General features: G+C 39.8%; 3 protein-coding genes across 4 annotated transcripts; 1 reads left to right on the forward strand and 2 right to left on the reverse strand.

The window, feature by feature from the left end:
- The first annotated feature begins 2512 nt into the window (after positions 1–2512).
- Positions 2513–6788, forward strand: LOC131313748 (probable terpene synthase 13). 2 transcript variants are annotated; one of them, XM_058342245.1, is made up of 5 exons: positions 2513–3963; positions 4215–4256; positions 4487–4735; positions 4893–5169; positions 6513–6637. In XM_058342245.1, the coding sequence occupies exons 1-3, from the start codon at positions 3555–3557 to the stop codon at positions 4516–4518; spliced, it is 483 nt and encodes a 160-aa protein (XP_058198228.1). In that variant the 5' UTR covers positions 2513–3554; the 3' UTR covers positions 4519–4735; positions 4893–5169; positions 6513–6637. The 2 variants fall into 2 exon arrangements, with proteins under 2 accessions (XP_058198228.1, XP_058198227.1); XM_058342244.1 differs by having other exon boundaries at positions 4215–4735; positions 4893–6788.
- LOC131313747 (small ribosomal subunit protein mS78 (rPPR3a)-like) lies at positions 6397–7832 on the reverse strand. Its single transcript, XM_058342243.1, has one exon. The coding sequence runs from the start codon at positions 7830–7832 to the stop codon at positions 6513–6515; it is 1320 nt and encodes a 439-aa protein (XP_058198226.1). The 3' UTR covers positions 6397–6512.
- A 1392-nt stretch (positions 7833–9224) lies between these two features.
- Positions 9225–10674, reverse strand: LOC131313170 (small ribosomal subunit protein mS78 (rPPR3a)-like). Its single transcript, XM_058341316.1, has one exon. The coding sequence runs from the start codon at positions 10512–10514 to the stop codon at positions 9363–9365; it is 1152 nt and encodes a 383-aa protein (XP_058197299.1). The 5' UTR covers positions 10515–10674; the 3' UTR covers positions 9225–9362.
- Positions 10675–19435: the final 8761 nt, after the last annotated feature.

Here is a 19435-nt window from a genome sequence, read left to right on the forward strand (position 1 = left end):
TGTGTTATATCTATGACCTGCTATTTGTAAGTTAAGGGCTGATGGGTATATGATTATTCTATTGAGCTTTGTAGCTCACGGTGTTACCTTTGGTGACCCTGACATATTATATCGGTGGCGACGCTGGTATAATGTGTCAAATCTTATAGACGAACAGGGTGAACTCTACACCTTGGAGACTTTTGGAGCCGAGGAGCTGGCCAGGATGGAGGAAGAAGCGGAGCAGTAGATAGGAACCCTAGTCTACCCTCCTTTTGTTGAATAAGATTACTCTTTGGAGAATATTCTGTAATATTGAGCCAGACTCCATTTGGTTTTTCAATGAAATTGCCTATTTAACGCATCCAAAATTCGGGGCGTTACAGTTACCGTAATCTTAGAAGAAAAACATAATTGTAGCTAAGAAGTCAGTCAATTGTTAAAATGTTGCTCATACGCACATAGGAATCCCTCTAAGAGCAATCCGCATTATACTCAGCAAATTTTGGACCAAATTACATCTAAAAAGTCACTTTTTTATTTTAACTACTCATTTTTTTAAGAGTACACTGCATTAGACTCTCTATTCTAACTTTATTTTATTAAACTACTCTTTCTTTATACTTATAATTTTTTATTTAAATGTTATTTTTTAATTTTTAATCATTATTTAATGACAAACAACTGTTCACAAGCAATCGTAAAAAAATTAAATACTTTAATTTTCAATCCGTTTGAAATGGTGTGAAAATTTTATTTTTCTGATCATATTACTCTAAAAAGTCATAATTAATTTTTATCTCTAGGGCTCTCATAATTAAGTATCTGCTCTTTATTTGGGACCCTATAGAGCGGAAACTTGATTATGAGAGCCCTAAAGACAAATATATAAATACCTAAAAAAATTAAGTATTCCAATTTTCAATCTGTTTGAACCGGAGCGAAGATGTTATTTTTTTATCATTTTATCCTAAAATGTCATAATTTATATTAGGACTCTCATAATCAAGTTTTTGCTCTCTATGGTCCCATAATTATTTTGACCAAGGCTCTCGTAATCATTTTAAATAGTAAAATATTACATAGTTTCATGAACAGTGCCTCGCTCCATTAAAAGAGGCATTGTAGTAAAACTAAACTTTTGTAAACTAACGAGGAAGCAATTGAGGCTGAAGCAGGGGATAAAATTGGGTTTCACTCTTTATTATAGCATTGAAGGAGAAGTAGAGAGTGAGGTGTGGATGCTCTAAAGGCACTAAATGCCCACCACAAGAACCGGAGTTTTCTTTTTTGATACCTATGTGGGAGAATCAAAATAAATACGCAGCGGAAAAATTAGGAAAATGATATTGGCACTCCAAAAGTTGATGGAGGCACTCCAAAAAACAAAGGAAAGTGGCTTTGGAATTACACTGATTTTGGAGTGCCTACATTAATTTTTAGAGTGCCAATATCAGTCTCCAAAAATTACTTACCTTCTGCCATTGTGTTTAAGTCTTGAGAAGTCCAAAAACCGTTCCAATCTTGAACCAATACGGTTCACCAACACAAACTCCCACTAATTGATTTTGAAGAGCAATGTGTAGGATTTCCAATCTAATCTATATAAGTGTATTCACACATGTAATTTGATGGTAATCACATGCCTTTATATAGATAGACCAGGACCATTTCTCAATCAACACAACCCGTCATACTTCCTTCTATCAAATAAGTAATAAGGCACATATTCATTAATAGTTGCAACTTTATAAGAGTACATGAATGGTCACTATACCCATTTATGGATAGACACCTTATCTATTCATAAATAGTCACCAAACATTTTCATGTATAGTCACCAATTATTTAGGCAATATTTTATTTAAATCTAATACCCATATTTTAGTTATGAACATAAATACTATAAAATATAAATATGATTGATGTGGCATGTCAGCTACAAGCCACATAAATAAATTCCAACATTTTCTTCTCCTTTCGTAGTTTTTGCAGATGAAGTTTTGAAATTAAGACAGGATCGAGTAAAGAGAGTATTTGCCAGCGGTGGAAGCATATATTAATAAGCATGAACGTTACTGATCTATCTGCAAACAATCCCTTTGGTATCACCAAAACCACAGGCTAGTCGAAACATTTCTTCTAGTAATCATGAACACTCATTACTATCGAAAATATTAACAGTGGCGAAATTATTGAATGTAAGAAATTCGCTCAATCTGATCATCATTTCCGGATGTGACAAATATCAAACCAACCTTGCATATACTTATATAGTCCTGGCATCCTTCATGAACGTGTTTCTCGTGCATAGTACTAAAAAACATACCCAAACCTGTGGCTGAGGAGAGTGGATACGTCGCAATCTCAGTTCCCTGCATATGTTTTTCATGTTTGGCACTAAAATATAAGTTCCACCAGACAATATATTACAGGCAAAAATTCCGCCAAAGTCACCTTTGCCTAGGTAAGTTTGGTAGGTGAAATTACCTTTTTGCCCTCCCTCAAAAAAAAAAAAAAAAACCTTTGTTCCCATATATTGATGTTTCTCATGTTTTTGGCACTTTTTTTTTCCCCCTTTTTTAAGGAAGTTTTTACAACACGTGTGTATCATGCTGTCGTAAGCTTTTTGAAAAAATCTTCGTCACCAAGCATCCTGGCAAAGAACTTCATTCATAGACAGTGATGGATCCGTCCTCGTCCTCAGAAGCTAAAGATCTTTTATGAGGACAGCAGTCTAAATGGGGTCAGTTGCCTTCTCTTGAAAAGAAAACATGAAAGACTTCTATTTGTTGACTCGGTTTACAGTCTTTGTCATGGCAAACTTCCATCGCTTATCGACTTCTTCCCCCCCTCCAACTGCTCTAAACCTCTACCAACGAATCGGAAGGACTAGCCCAACCCATACCGCATCATCCATGTCTACCACCAACAAATGGAGCATAGCTGAGGACCATACATTGATCTCTAACCCCTCAAAGCACGACAACTATCGTACTGGATACCCCAGATCCACTGTTAAGTTTTTTCTTTTCTTCCATTGTATCTCTATCAATGATTGTGTATTCCCTTGAATTCTTGATATCTTAGAGCTGACAACTTTTGGTAACATGCAGTAAGAATTTTCCTTGAAGCATGGACAAAAATTGAAGGAAACTAAGAATGTGTTAAGAGAAGTAGGAAGAGACCCATTTGAAGGTCTGGTCATGATCGATGCTCTCCAACGCCTAGGCATCAACTACCATTCCAAGAGGAGATTGGAGCTGTTTTACATAGCCAATATGTGAATCGCAGTGCAGGTCGTTATCCTCAACGTGATCTTTATGAGGTTTCTACTTGCTTTCGACTGTTCAGGCAAAATGGTTACAATGTGCCTACCAGTAGGTGTATTTTCTTCGAATCAACGTCATTGTAAGCTGGAAAACAACGAAACCCAAAAATCTCTCTAGAAAGCATCCAGAATATTGTGTTAGGACTTGGCATCTTTGCGTTTATTCTGGATGGAACTCACTCTACCATTCATATATATATATTTTAAAATTCATAGGTTAAAAAATGAGTAGTGTATTCGCCTAATGATGAGTAGTAAAGAGTTTATTGGTGTTGGAACAGATGTGTTCAAAAACATCAGGGATAAGGAGGGAAAGTTCAAAACAGAACTACATGCGGATACAAGAGGGTTGATGGGTTTATATGAAGCCTCACAGCTGAGCATAGAAGGAGAAGATATTCTTGATCAAGCAGCAGAATTTAGCGCCCAACTCCTCAATGTGTGGATGACAAATCTTGATCACCATCAAGCCAGAGTCGTAGGTAATACGTTAGGGCATACTTATCACAAGAGCCTTGCAAGGTTTATGGCCAAAAGCTACCTTGGTGATTACAGAGGCCCCAATGGATGGGTAAAAAGATTACAACAACTAGCAAAACTGGATTTTCAAATCGTTCAGTCCGCACCCAGAAGGAAGTACTTCAAGTTTCCAAGTAAGTTTGACAATGAGCTAAATTTTGTCTCTACTGTGGAAATTCCACAGGTTTTAAATTAAATGTGTCTTGTTTTGTGGCGCTTGTTTTCTCTAATTACAAAGGCTGAGGTTTGCGAGAGACCAACCACTTAAATGGTACATGTGGCCTATGGCAGCCCTCACAGATCCAAGCTTGTCAGGGCAAAGAGTTGAGCTCACAAAACGCATCTCTTTTGTCTACCTAATAGATGACATCTTTTATGTTTACAGGACAATGGAAGAACTTACTCTCTTCACAGAAGCAATCAACAGGTATGTATTTTTCTCAATATTGTCTGTGGTCTCCAGTTTTTTCCCAGCTCAGCAATGTAAAACAATTACGAGCGCTATCAGGTGGGATATTGCGGCTGCCAAGCAACTACCCTGCGAAAAACGGTATCATCACAATATTACCAACTATCAGCAAATTAGCTGATCAAAAAAGTGGTAATTTTGCGTGAAACTCCAAATGCATTATCGCTAACAGAGAGCTGATTTTGCAGTAGGCAAGTTTGTGCAATGTGTTCTTAGTTGAAGTGAAATGAGTTGCTTCTGGGCAGATGCCAAATGTAGAAGAGTACTTGAAGAACGGGATTATCAGCTCAGGGGTTCACGTGGTGTTGGTTCACACATTCTTTCTCATGGGTCATGGTATTAACAAGGAAAGTGTCGATATAGTGAATCATAATCCAGGAATTATAACTTCTGTAGCAACAATTCTTCGTCTTTTGGATGACTTGGGAAGTGCCAAGGTATGGTTTCTTTCCGAAAATGAAAAGACAAAGGACTCTATTATTCCAGGGCAAGCCACCCAAAAAGATCAAGAGGGACTGTATTGTCAAATTTTTCACGGACCTGCAGTAACTATCAGTTCAGCACTAATCTTATATGCTTGGAAATAAATGACAGGACGAGAATCAAGACGGGCATGACGGATCCTACGTCGAGTGCTACATGAAGGACCACAAGGGTTGTTCAGTTGAAAGCGCAAGAACGAAAGTGATTCACATGATTTCAGACGCATGGAAGCTGTTTAACCAGGAATGCCTACATCCAAGTCCATTTTCCACAACTTTCACCAAGGCTTGTCTTAATACTGCAAGGGTGGTTCCTCTGATGTACAGCTATGATGACAATCACAGCCTTCCAATCCTTGAGGAGCATATGAAGTCAATTCTTGACGGAAGTGTGTACTTGTAAAATTCAAGAAAAATATATTAAGTCAACTTGAGTAGACAATACTAAACTCCTAATACTGGCTGAAATAGAGTGTGGTAGGCCAAACATAACGACTCAGATTGGACTCCCTCGGGCACGGTCCGAGCCCAAGATGGCGCTTAGATCCAACGTCGCCGGAAGGGCACGCTTGGCAGTAGACCAAGCTCAGAGAAAGGTCTCATCCCATCGACCCGATGCCTCGGCCGCAAGAGGAATTATCCAGCTCAGCCAAAGAGTGGGGCTTGTAGATGGCCCCACCACTTCTCCGTCTCTCCGAGCCTTCCGCCTATGAGCTCGGCTGGAGATAGGGCTCGGCCCATTTCCAATACCACGCTCCACCCCATGCGCTGAAGCGGTTATGCCAAGAGATAATGATTGGTGCACATGGGGGTGCCAGCTAACACCAGAAACGGTTACCAGATCTCATCGGTGACATCACAATGACGTCAGCCGACCCATGCAAGGCACATGACCGTACTTGGAGAGCAAGCCACGCAGACTCTATAAATACCAAGTGAAGCAGCCCTAAAGAGGTACGCACAAAATCTCACACAAAAGCCCTAGTCTCTTGCTTTGCTCTCTGCACATTCTCATCCTTTCGCCGGAGGGCTTTGCCGGGCAACCCCGGCCAGGTCTTAGTCGTGCGTTCACTGTGTAGGTTAGGGCAAGTAGGCTAGGTAACTCTCAAACCAACTGAAGAAGAGCTTAGACCAATGATCAACGGGCCACACATAGAGAGCAGTGATATATAAAATAATTAACATGATGCTAAGAGAAGTGCAAATGCTCTTCCTTACCAATCTAATTGAATTGCGGCTCAAATTGGAGTACAATTTTGGATTCAAAATTCAAAGAAAACAGTACAACATATTTCCAGTTTTCGACTCAAGATTCAAAGAAAACACTACTACATTGAAAAATGGGGCTTCCTTTGGGGGTACTGTTTTTGGAGTTTGAGTATTTCCTAGATGTCGGAGTGCTTATTGGGGGAGGCAAGGCGTTGGATTGCATCATAGTGGGCCTTGGGCTGCAATGGCCGAAGCTGTAGGAGTTGAAGGCTTTCTTGTATTTGGCGAAGAGGGTTAACATGTTCAGGGTTTTACTTGCTCAGTGACCATTTCACTCAAGGTAGGCCTCAATGTGGAAGAAGCAGAAGCGGAAGGAATTTAAGTGGCTTTTGCGTCAATCTCAGCTATGGCAGAAAATTTTCATACCATTAATCAAGATGAAAATCAAGTTACATAATAAGCTAAAGATTATTTCTAACAAACAACAGAAATCCATTTAAGTAACATACGAGAAAAAATTTAGCTACTCATCTGAAGGCATTTCTAGCTTATATTGGAAGTAACTTTTTGACTTGCCAAGCTCCACAAGCTCCTTTGCTTCTTCTACCTTTGACTCCTTAACCAATCCATCTACCACAAGTTGCATCATCGACACCCCAGTATTACACTGCCGAGTTATAGCCTCCTTGCACAACTCCAGAGCGAACTCAAACTCACCCTCTTTGCAAGCAAAGTTGCCAAGGATTCGTAATGTCACTGGATCCGGGTAACAATCATTCTTTCCCATTTCCTTATACCAATGCCTGGCTTCCTCCAAATACCCATGGTCACAAAACCCTTTGATCAATGCATTAAAAGTGAACACATCTGGTTTAACTCCCTTACTCCCCATTTCTTGAAACACCTGAACTGCCTCCGAAATTCGATTACCAGCCACCAATGCTCGAATTTTCGGGTTGTATGTTCTCCCATTTGGAACAACATTCTTCTCTCGCATCAACCCCCACGCCTTCTCTGCCTCTTCAAACATATTATTCTTATACAAAGCATCAAGAAGGGTATTGAAAGTAATCAAATCAGGCTCCACCCCACTCTTTTCCATCTCATTTACGAGCGCAAGTGCTGAATCGAACGAACCCATTTCGCAAAATGCTTTCGTGACGGTGTTGTACGAGACTGTGTCAGGTCTGATTGACAACTTCTCCGGCAACTCGCTCAAAAGCTCGCTGATCATATCAAATCTCTTTGAATACACGCAGGCGGAGAGGAGGGCGTTGAACGACATCACAGTGCGCTCGCATTTCAGGTGCGGCATTTCGTCGAACAGCTTGCGGGCGTGGTCGAACATGGCGGATTTCCCGTATAGGGAGATGAGGCGGACGACGAAGCCTTCGCTGGTGATGTTTGGGTACTGTTTCTGGTGCTGGAGGATTTCGTCGATTAGGGAGTGTTCGTTTGCCAAGGCGAGGCGGGTGACGGTTTTGAGGTAGGCCTTGTGGCTGCCGTGGCGGAAGCGATTAGATTCGGAGGACTTCTTGAATTTGGCGACGAGGGCTAAGAGGGTTTTGTTATTGGTAGTTTTAGCGGTGGTGGTGGTGGTGGGTTTGCTATTTTTTTGGAGAGAGGTGGCGATGGTGGGTTTGCCATGCTTTTGGCGAGAGGTGGTGGTGGTGCGTTTGGGGGTTTTTGGGATTGAGGTGGTTTTGGTGGTGGTTTGGGCGGAGGCAAATAGGCCGTGGAGAGAGGTGGTTGTGGTCGTGGGTTGGGGGGTTTTGGGGAGTGAGGTGGGTTTGGCGGCGGTGGCAAATAGGCCGTGGAGACGGCGGCAGACGGAGGAAGACATATGATGGTATTTTTGAGTTTAGCTACAAGGTAAATGAAGAGGGGAGGGGTTTAGGGTTTTATTTGCATCTCAAATGGACAACTCAAGCCGTTGAAAGAAGACCTGTTACAAAAAGGAAAGTCGATGCACGCATCAAATTTAGGACGGAGGAAGGTCCAGTCCAGTTATTTTTGGGTCCAATTCTGGGGCTTATAACAATGATCGAAATTGTTTATTTTATAGAACTTGTCGAGTATGTCATCCATTTAAAAAATTAGCTTGATTGAACATAGAAATATACATAAACAAAATAGATTTGTACAATAAAAAAAATTGGCAGTTATAGTTTCAATTTATTTTTTGGCATCGCATTTTCTTATACAAATGTGTTTGTCAACCGGGACAAAGCAATAGACAAATAGTGTTGGTGATACATCAACTAGAGATTTAAGCAATTAACAAGCCAAAAATTATCATCTTGTTCGACTCCAAAATTTAAAAAATTCTGAGCCCGAGTACAACTCAAGAACGAGAACCATTATCTAGAAAATAAATCAAAATTGCCTTTGCAAAAGATGGTCGCTGGATCTCTCAGGTAAAGAGTGTGATTGGATAACCTACCGAGCTAGCTTTGGTTTTTTTTTTTGGAAGATCACTAGCTTTGGTTTTATTGAACATAGATAAAACACATTTTGTTTTGGTCAACATTGTTGATAAAGATGAGTTTTTGCCTCTTGATTATAACCTTATCAAGCCATTCAAAATACTGTAAAAAAATAGATTATGACCTTATGAAGGTTAAAAATCACAAGTTGATAGTACGATTCTTGTCAGCCGTGCATCCTCTCAAGTGCTAATCACAGAGGTTTGCTTTGTCTCTACACCTACAGAAATAAACAGAGAGCAGAGACAAACGAAACAATTAGAAGTTCCTTGTCTTCATTTTTCTTTTAGTTCTTGCATCAGAAAAACACTTGGTTTTCGAACTAGTTACCTGTAATCTGTTATGCAAATCATAAAAACAGCGTCATTATGCCACCAAAGAAGTGCAATTATGCCGAGTGGTTAAGTGCGTGTTCTAACGAGCAGAGCTAGTGCTTCAACCAGAAGTCTGTAGGCAACAGGCATTATCAGTAAAAGAGCAACAAGCCAAGCTGCATCTTTTACTTACCATAATAGTATCCCTGGCGAACCAAATTACAGGCTTCATAGAAGAAGATTAATTGCCTCATCTACTAAGTTAGTTCATAACGCATTTGCTTCACCATAATAAGGAAGACATTAAAAATTCACTAGGGTTGCATTGTTAAGTTGAGTTAGGGTCAAACAGGAAGGCAGAAAAATATCACATTGAAGAAGTTTAGTCGATGCAATGAAACAAAACAAGCCTCAATATGCTCATCAAGAAAAGCATTGATCCAAATTCCATTGAATATAAACCCACAGCTCAGTAAAAACTCCGGTCTCTTGACAAGAAACACATCTGTCTTAATTAGAAGGAAGTGCATAGCAAAATACAAGATCAACAAAGAAATACAGCAGACAATGGAACTAATCCTGTGAAGGTACTTTTACTTTGTATCGAGTGTAACTATTCGATTTCCCCATCTCCGCAAGCTTTTTAGCTTCTTCGATCTTGGACTCCTTAACTAACGCATCTATCACAACCTGCAACACTGCTCCATCAACGAGGCGTCGCCGAGTAATAACGCCCTTGCATAGTTCAAAAGCCCAATCAAGTTCATCCTTCTCACATAGAAACGGAATGAGCGTCGCAAACGTTGCTCTATCTGGGCCACAATCATACTTTTCCCATTCTCCATACCACCTCTTAACCTCCTCCAAATTTCCATCCTTGCAGTAGCCCCTAATCAAAGCATTATAGCTTTGAGCATCAGGTTCGACTCCCTTGGAACCCAATTCCCCAACTAACTCAACCGCTTCAATCATTTTCTTCTCAGAAACCAACCCAACCAACTTTGCATTGTAACTCCTAATATCAGGCAACACATTACTCTTCTCCATCTTTCTCCAAATCTTCTCCCCATCCACGAACTGACCTTTCCAGTAAAACCCATCAAGCAATGTATTAAACGTAATCAAATCAGGCTCCACACCCTTCTTCTCCATCTCATCAACGATCGACAAGGCCGAATCGAACAAACCCATCGCGCAAAATGCCTTGATCACCGTATTATACGAAATTACATCAGGCTTAACGCCCAACTTCTCTTGCAACTCACGGAACAACATATCAACCTTGTGAAACTTCTTCGAGTTAACACAAGCCCCCAACAGGGCGTTGAACGACTTAACCGTCCGGTCGCATTTCAAGTCGGGCATTTCGTCGAACACCTTGTGCGCCTGCTCGAACATGCCCGATTTCCCGTAGAGGGAGATGAGGCGAGCCGTGAAGCCTTCTTTGGAGATGTCGTGGTGGTACTGCTTTTGGTGTTCGAGGATTTCTTTGACCCAGCGGAATTTTTTGGCGGAGGCGAGGCGGCGGACGGTGGAGTCGTAGATGCCGGTCTTGGTGCGGAAGCGGGGGTTGTCGGAGGAGGACTTGAATTTGTCGACGAGGGTGCGGAGGTTGCGCTCCTTGTAGAGGGCGGTGGAGAGGGACTCCATGGTGTTGGGTTGGGGTGGGCTTTTGGAGGGAGAGGTGGAGAATGTGCGGTGGAGGAGGCGGGACAGAAAAGACATGGTTGGTTGGGGTTGTGGTGGTGGTGGTGGCCTGGTGGGGTTGTGGTGGGTGGAGGCGATCAGGTGGCGCGAGGAAATGGGTCAATGAGGATGGTGGCTGCAAACTGCGAAGGGTTTCTGTACAGTGTGGAGGTTTTGCAGGGGTTTAGGGCCTTGGGAGGAGGAGTTTTTCAGTGCCGAGCGGGTATTGCCCACACGTGGCACCCGCTCAGTGCATATGAGCCGTCCAATTTATTTTTGGGCAGTTCGGATTGAAACTCTCTCTCTCCTCTCATCCAACACTTTCTCTCTCTAAATCTGAGTCGTTCAAACATACAATAAACGGCTCGAATGTGCGAGCAGACATCATGTGGTACCTGTTCGGCACTGAAATTTTTTTCCCTCGGAGGGACTCGGGGATGGGATCTGCTGGCCAGATGGGACAGCATTTGTGTTGTGTTGTTCCTACAAAACGACGTCGTTTTGATTCAAGGATATATTACTCTTATTATATGAAAACGATGGAATCTATTTAGATATATTCATAAATAATTATAATCGGAGTTGAATTGGATTAAAATTGGGCGGCGCAAGCACATATCATCTCCGTCCCATTTGCTTGTCGAGTCGGAGAATCCCTGCTAAGATTGAGGCGGATTGGTTGAAGGCAGGGACAAGTTGGAGGTAATTGTTATCCCTACTTTTCCCTGTTTGCCCCCCCTTTTTTTTGGTTCTCGTTTCTAATTAGAGAATAAATTATATATTATACACCGGTGGTGTAAACACGAATGGGTATAGCTGTAACTTGGGAATACGACTACAAATGAACTGAGCTACTCCTAAACTTGGTTAGTTAAGGTTCAGCTTGGCTCAGCTCGTTAAGCAATTGAGCCGAGCTTGAGCTCGAGCTCGAATTTAGGCTTGTTTGTTAAACGAGCCGAGCTGAACATTCATTAGCTTGGCTCAGTGCGCAAATACTCGGCTCTTTTGTAGAGGTTCAACTCGCTTAAAGAGACTCGTTAAAAAAATTAGCAAGGCACGGTTAGTGTTTTAAGCTCGTTTAGTTAACAAGCCTAGTTAGAACACTATAAAGCTTGGTTCGTTTGCACCATTACTTGAAAGTGCGAGTAGATAAATTCCTTATGTTTAGCACAAAAAACAATTTCCTAGTTCATTTTGGTTCCCTATTTGATGCAAGATTTTTTGGGATCCAAACTTCCAAATTCTGGTTCGATTAATTGCATATAATTTGAAGGGAGATGCTACGGTGTTTATCCTTATGGTGTCTCTGTTATGTCTCTAATAGTTTTCGGTTATTCCTTTTGTGATTTTTCGGTTATGGCACTTGTGGTTCCATGTTATAAAACACACGGGCGTCCCACACATGGCATAACATGGAACCACACATGGCATAACATAAAATTACAAAAGGCTAACCGAAAATCACACGAGGCATAACAGAGACACCATAACATTTGGAATGAGGTATAAATATCTAGTTTCTATAAGATTAAAGTACAAGTCAAGTCCAATAAAGAAGCCCAAAATAAAAGATATTATGAAAGGAGATATAAATATTTGGTTTTTAGAAGATTTAGAATATCTAGCATCTAGCTCATATATAGCTCTAGAAACTATCTAAATATTATCATGTGAGAAGATATCTAGAACCTTCCATAGGGTTGTATAAATATAGATGCGCTCTAGTCATTTTGTACTAAGCCAAAAAATTTGAGTTCAACTGGAATACAAGTTCTTGCTTCCCCACTATTCTCTTTAGTATTCTTTTCCCCTTCCAAAAGAATATTCTAACGTAAACACCAAATAATCCTCCTCTTCCAACAAAGTAGTATCAGAGCCACAACTAGTGCTTGTTGATATAGAAATTAATTTATCATCATCGAACGCCAACCGAAAATAGTCCCAAAAAAGAAAAGTGACCAAGGCATCTCCACCTCCCATTCATAATGCAAACACATGTTCACGGGACTGATTTAGTTGTTCAATTCTAAATTGATCACACTTTGTTGTACGTCTAACCTGCTCCTCCGCCTGTCTATGGTGGTTAGACGCATGTTAGTAGGCTTCTTCCAGGCCGATCCTAAATTTTGTAGTAGGTTTGAGTTTATTAGTTATCACTGAGAAGTTGACTCAGTTGTTCGAAATCCTTGAGGCTTTTCCAAAGGTCTGAAATTTTGCATTTGACCACTCTTGGAACTACATTTGGATTTTTTACTCCTACGAGTTTAGTGTGCTCGCAAAGCCAATATTGCGAGAAAGAAAATTCAAAGTCAAAACACAAGTAACATGATTTTTACTCAAAGAATTGTGTGGAGTTTTTTTTATTACCAGTAGTAGCATGATAGATCCTTTTCAATCCTTTGAGCTCTGTGTGATTATTGTGAATGGACATAAGCAGGTACTTTGTAATAGATCATGCCCAATCATATTGCTTCATTTTTTCAAGATCGTCCATGTAATGTACATACAACTAGTTGAGTATATTTCCTTCGTTGGAGAAAAATAGTGTTACACAAAGGTATAGACAGATTAATCTCACAACATTATCCACATCTTGTTCCTTCTTACTACTTTTTAATTGATCGATCTTTGCTTCATGGTTGGTGTTGATAACCTTGTCTCTTTGATTTCAATTCTCTTGGCTAGTGAAATGCTTTCTTTCTTCATTTTTGTTTTCACCATCTTGACAGAACCATAAGAAATACCAAAAATAACCTTCACATGCTCCTTTGTTGGCTTCAACTTCTTGTCACCCAATGTTAAACTTCTGGTATCTTCTTCATATGACTATATAATTTTTAGAATCACTTCATTGTACTTTCTACAATTATCACTTAACAACTTCTTATTCATAATAGCTTCAATCAATAACCAGAATGACGTTTTCTTGAGGGATGCTATATGTCAGTCATTCAATTTGGTATCCTTGAGTAGTCTAATTATAGACTGCAAATTGCACTGATTAGAGCCTGCTGGTTGTATTTGTTTTGATTGTGTGTGTTCTTCATCTACTTCTGCTTGTTCTTTAGCCTCTTTTCTATCCGTTTTTCTTTTCTTTTTTCTATCCACAAGTTGTGATCGAAATTCTTGCATGTTTGTTGCTGATCTCTCTCTAAGATCGTACTGACTTTGTGTATGCCCTTTTGCTCTTGACTTTTGAGGCACTCTAATCTTAATCGTGCAACTCTTTTCTCATTTACCTCAGTTTCTGGCCACTGGTGTTGGGGTTCGACTCTCATTTTTTGAGCTTTCCTAAAATCAGTGTTTATGTTTTTCTACCAAAACTGCATTGTAAAGGACAAACAAAAATTAGAAAAATCAAAACAAGCATTCACACAATTGTAAGTCTAATAAAGCAAAGTATTGAAACAAGCACACTTGATTTCTTAGCACAAATAGCTATTACTTCAACCATAATGTACTTCACAGATTCTGATGCATTGAAAAAGAAAGAAAGACACAGCATGAAAAAATTGAAAAAAGATATTATGAAGGAGATATAAATATCTGGTTTCTAGAAGATCTAGCATCTAGAACATTGTAACTCTAGAAACTACCAAAATATTATCTTGTAAGAAGATATCTAGAACCTTCCATGGAGTTGTATGAATATAGATGAGCTCTTGTCATTTTTGTACTAAGCCAAAAAGTTTGAGTTCAACTGGAATACAAGTGCTTACTTCCCCACTATTCTCTCTAGTATTCCTTCCCCCTTCCAGAAGTCTCTTTCGACGTAAACCTTTTCCAACAAAGTGGTATCAGAGCCACAACTAATACAACTAATGCTGCTTGTTGAGGTAGAAATTCGTCATCATTGAACGCCAGTTGAAAATAGTCCCAAAAAAGAAAAGTGACCAAGGCATCCCCACCTCCCATTCACAATGGCAAACACATGTTCACAGAACTAATTTAGTTGTTCAATTCTAAATTGATCACACTTTGTTGCACGTCTACTAACCTGCTCCTCCGCCTGTCTATGGTGGTTAGACACATGTCAGTAGGCTTTTTCCAGACCGATCCTATGTGGGTGGATAATGCCCCAATAGGTCATGTCCACTAATTTTGTAAGAAGCCCATAGGCCACTACGTACATGAAGAAAGAAGGAACTACATTTGTTAAGAGACTGCAAATTAAATAGCCAAGGTTATCAACGACGACAATGAAGGAAAATATCGAAGAATTCAAAACTAGCAACAAGCAACAAGATATTTAATGATGCTTTTAAGACTACTCTGCTGGTTCCTTTGTGTCACGTTGTTTTTCTCCATAACTGGAACAATGGTCAATTGGTCCTACGTTCATTACATGGAAGATCTGAAAATGGTTAAAGGAATATGACAGGGCGGGATCTATTGCAAATTACCTACTGAAGTCCATTCATACAAATTTTAAAGAGTTCAAAAGAACTGAAAGGATGTTTTGTGCTATTACAGATAATTAAAGGGTAAATTACACTGATCTCTTCTGAGGTTTCTAACAAATACACTAACATCCCTCCTGTTCTAGAAATGTGAGAGTAATTTCTAGAACCAGATGGGAGGTCAGTATATTTGTCAAAAACCACAGGGGAGATTAGTGTAATTCGCCCATAATTAAAACACAACTCAATACAATTCTTTGAATAAAAATCGCTGCTTTGTTCGTTTTTAAGTTTTATTTTATTTTATTTTAATCATTATCCTATTTCTTTCTTCAATCATTATCATATTTCTTTAATTATTACTTTCATTTTTCTCTCTATCTCTCTCTACTCATTATCCATCTCCCCAATCATTACCATATTTTTTTCTCCACCTACTATCAAAACTAAAATATCCAAAGATAGAAACCAAATAAATGCTGCATCACTTGTATTTTGACTTTGAAATTTCTGTGTGCAGTTCCAACTTCCAAGATTGTTGAAATGGAACATTATAGACCTTTGGAAAAGGCTAAAAAACACTAGGAACACAATTTTATAACACAACTTCAGATACAACCGTGATTGGGGTCGTTCGATGTACACGAAGTCACATGTATCAAACGGCTCTGAATACGATTATATTCGCAAGTGTATATTAAAATTGTATATTGCTCGGGCACTCTATCGCCCTATTTGGATGCCGGAATTGGAGGCCGGATATGGAGCCGACTGGATTTCATCTCCTGGTCCCACTCATATCTGATCTTTGGTTGTAATTTTGGGAGGGTGGATTAAAACACTGTTGGGACAACAAATCCACCTCCAACAGTGTTTTGGGTGGATTTGCCAAGCAGAGCTTTGCCCCTATCGTTAGCAAATATGGGAGATTTGGGACTCTTTTACCTTTCCAAATCCACCCTCACCCCCACATAGTGTTCTACGAAGAAGAAGAAGATAGATAGATGAGGTCGAACCCAGCAACCTTGATCTTTAGCTATGACAATCTTGAGATATGTTCACGGTATCGAGAGAGAGAGAGAGAGAGAGAGAGAGGAGAAGTGGTACCTCACAGAGTTCGTCGGGGTCGGAGAAGAAGGTGTACCCCTGTCGTCGTTCATGTCGGCGTCATAGGAGGAGTGGTACCTCTAAGATGGGGTTTTTTGTTTTTTTTTTTGTTTGGAGGAAATTATAGAAACGAGGATAGAGGCATGGGGGCTGTGTATATCTCACATATACATATGATGGGGTATAAAAATTTCACCTTCCAATTATTATTTTTTTAAATATTCCGGAAAATACTATTTTTTTGCTAATAAATAATAGTACGGTTTAAACATTTCTAAAATAAAATGAAATTATTTTATCCTACAATTAATGATAAATATGTATTTACTTTAATTATAATTTAGTCAACGAATTTTGATCATTTAAAAAACTAAGTGGGGGCAATTCAGTCATTCGACATCTAATCCCATCATATCCACCTTTTATATCCTCCGTCTCAAAAAATCATCCAAACACCGTATTATAAATCCACCATTCTTAATAGATGGGGTCACCATTCTTAACATATCACTCCTCATTACATATCCACCTTTAAATCCATCCTTATTACATATCCACCCAAAACAAATCCTCCATCCGAACGGACAGTATGTGTGTCACATACGGGCTACTTCTGAAACTACCTAAAGCAAAAAGACTTTTCAAACGAATTCAGGAGCGGCTGCACTGTATGTTTCGGGAACCGGGCTAAAAAATTGCACTAAATTTTTGTATTTCTTTGCATATAATTTATTTTTTTTAATATAGTCGACACTAAAAATATTCTTACTTAGCCAAAGTAAATGAGAATTCACTTAAATTATTGAGTAAGTAGATAGTCAAGCTCAACAGAAACAAAACAAACTAGGCTCAATAAATTTTCAACCAAAATAAATATGTTGATTTCATATGGAGCTGCTTTGTATACAAAATGAAATTTCTTTAGTAGTCACCGCTAAACTAAAATTCTAGCGCCGCCTATGAACCTATTATAACTAGTGTGAAATGTTTTTTTGTCATTGATTTGGCTAAAAAATATTGTGGTGCCGTGCTTTGTCCAGTCGAACCTTGGATGGGATAGTGGCTAGGTTGGAATATCTTGAGTGTGATGGTGATCTGCACAAGTAGCACCCGCATTAGTGCCCAAACCCGGATCGTGGGGAGTCCGGGATAGGCACTCTGACGGTTAAGTTAGTAAGAGGGAAGATAAGCTTATTAGGTTTAAGTTTAGGATTTTGGAGGAGAAGAGTTGATTACCTTCCTCTCAAGGGGGACTGCTCCTTTTATAGGTAAAGGAAACTTGGAGATTAGCCCACGTGTATGCTCCACGCAATAGGTGATTGGCTCACCAATCGTGGCGCCAAATCAGGTCCGCAGTCTATGTCCTAACACGATCTGCTCGTATAATTAGAAAAACGGTTCCATTCCACCTGTCACACCTACTCGACTCTTCCTGACTTCCTCTCCAAGTCAGGGATCAGGGGTGGCTCGGTGGCTGCCGGTTGATGCAGCCTGGCGGAGCTCGGTATTCAGACTTCTGCAGAGTTAACAATTGGCCCGGCGGGTATCTGCCAAACAAAACGTTGTAACTGAATGACCTGCATCCGGGTACATGGTTCCACTGCTGGTAGACGAACTTGGCTCGACAGGACTAATCCAGAGGAGGCGTAACGACTATGCGCCGCCGGACCAACCAATCCTTAAGTCCACAGATCTAGCTAGCCACGCCTCTCCTGGTCCAATTTGCCGAGCCGTGCCCGCCACAAATATGTTCAAACAATCCTTTCGGTGAAAAGCAGTCAAATACATTTTCTGCTTGACCAAAAAAAAGAAAGAAAAGCAGTCAAATACAATTCATATATTCCACATAAAAAATTCACTCAGTTAAGTAGAGAGGAGGAAGACAGTTGTGTTTCTCCTCTTGCCTCCGTATTTTCCGGGAAATATCGGTGGAAGTCATTATTACGTCTTATATCCCTCTTTCCCCGAGCTAGGTGGGTGTTTGTGAAAAATTATTTTGATAGATTCTAGCTTTTGAAAATTAATTTATAACGGTTGTCAAAAATTCTACATAATGGATTTTTAGAATCATCTATAGATTTTGATATCCTGAAAAAGGAAAAAATTCTCAAAATTTTAAAACTGGGTTTAAATAGCTTTTGAAATTCTGCAACACGAATTTTCACAAAAGGAATGAAATTTTCATTATCTCGCAAGTTCTCAACCTCTACTAAAATCCGGCATCTAAAATTTGCTCCAGAATCGGAAGTTGAAATCTAAAATCTGTATCCACAACTATCGCAAACACCCCTTAAACCGGACTAGGTTTCACTCCATTTTGCTATGATCTATTACCCTCCGGTTCGCAAACGATGCCCAATCCAATTGATTCTTAACGCAAATATTTTTTCTCAATAAGTACTGTGAAGTGAACGACTCTGATTATTATTTTTAGCCCAAGAAAGACTTAAAAAGAAACATGGACTAGAACTCGGTCGAAAAGTATATCTTCCCCAAGACCACCTGCCCTAGTTGAATTAGTACCAATAGAATCCAAAAAGCCAACACATTCCACTTGGAAGTTTAAAATGCTTGATGGACTTAATTCTGACCTACCCCAATTCCCATTGCCAACTAAGACCAAATCCAAATCTTTCTCTTCTTATAACAACAACCTCTCATTTGTATCCCCTTCCTAGTAAAATCTCATGTCTAGGTTTCTTATTCTGTGCATTGTATTAGCTGAATTGATCTCCATCTTTATGGGAAAGACTAGTGGGTCTGAATCTTTGGAGCTCGTTGCACCAGCAGTGTTTGGACCTCGGGATGTACCAGTTCCAAGTTTGGCTCCATCGTACCATGGGAATGACTCGGGATTAGGAAATGTAGCGGGGAATAGACGGGTAACAAGGCATCATTCGTCAGACAACTCTGCGGCCGGAGGGGATGTGATCCTTGGCGGATTCGCGACGGCTTTGGTTGGTTCGATTGTGTCGTACATCCGAATCACGAGAAGAAACCAACACGCCACAACTGAGAAATAGTCTCTTCTAGTAGGTCTGCTTCCAACTCGAAACAATCGATTCACAGTGGCTAAATTAAGATTTCAGAGGAACCAATAAATTCTTCTACTTCTCTCTGTTTTTTTGTTTTTGTTTCAAGGTGAGACTGCCAACTCACATGTTTACACATACTGAACAGTTTTTAGCATAAGAAATGAGAAAGAAATTTAGATGAGGATTTAAAAAAAAATAAAGAAATTTGGATTAGATCCCTTCAGTTTGTCTTATGGTTTTTTTTTTATGAAATGTACCATGTCCTTAATGTTTTCATCTCTTTATGCTATCAGACTTGGCTTTCCTGCTGCCCTCAGGTTGGGAGCATTTATGGTTCTTCTCGAGAACGCAAAGATGAATTGATCAATCCTTCATGTCGATCAGATATCGATAGATATGATTTTGGGATCCATTTATC

Source organism: Rhododendron vialii, chromosome 13a (genome assembly GCF_030253575.1).
Source record: "Rhododendron vialii isolate Sample 1 chromosome 13a, ASM3025357v1".
Classification (NCBI taxonomy): domain Eukaryota; kingdom Viridiplantae; phylum Streptophyta; class Magnoliopsida; order Ericales; family Ericaceae; genus Rhododendron; species Rhododendron vialii.

Coding starts and splice junctions, on each gene's coding strand:
- LOC131313747 (XM_058342243.1), bottom strand. CDS start 7,832: ATGTCTTCCTCCGTCTGCCGCCGTCTCCACGGCCTATTTGCCACCGCC.
- LOC131313170 (XM_058341316.1), bottom strand. CDS start 10,514: ATGTCTTTTCTGTCCCGCCTCCTCCACCGCACATTCTCCACCTCTCCC.
- LOC131313748 (XM_058342244.1), top strand. CDS start 3,555: ATGATGAGTAGTAAAGAGTTTATTGGTGTTGGAACAGATGTGTTCAAA. Junction 3,964..4,214: donor GAAGTACTTCAAGTTTCCAA/GTAAGTTTGACA, acceptor TTATGTTTACAG/GACAATGGAAGAACTTACTC.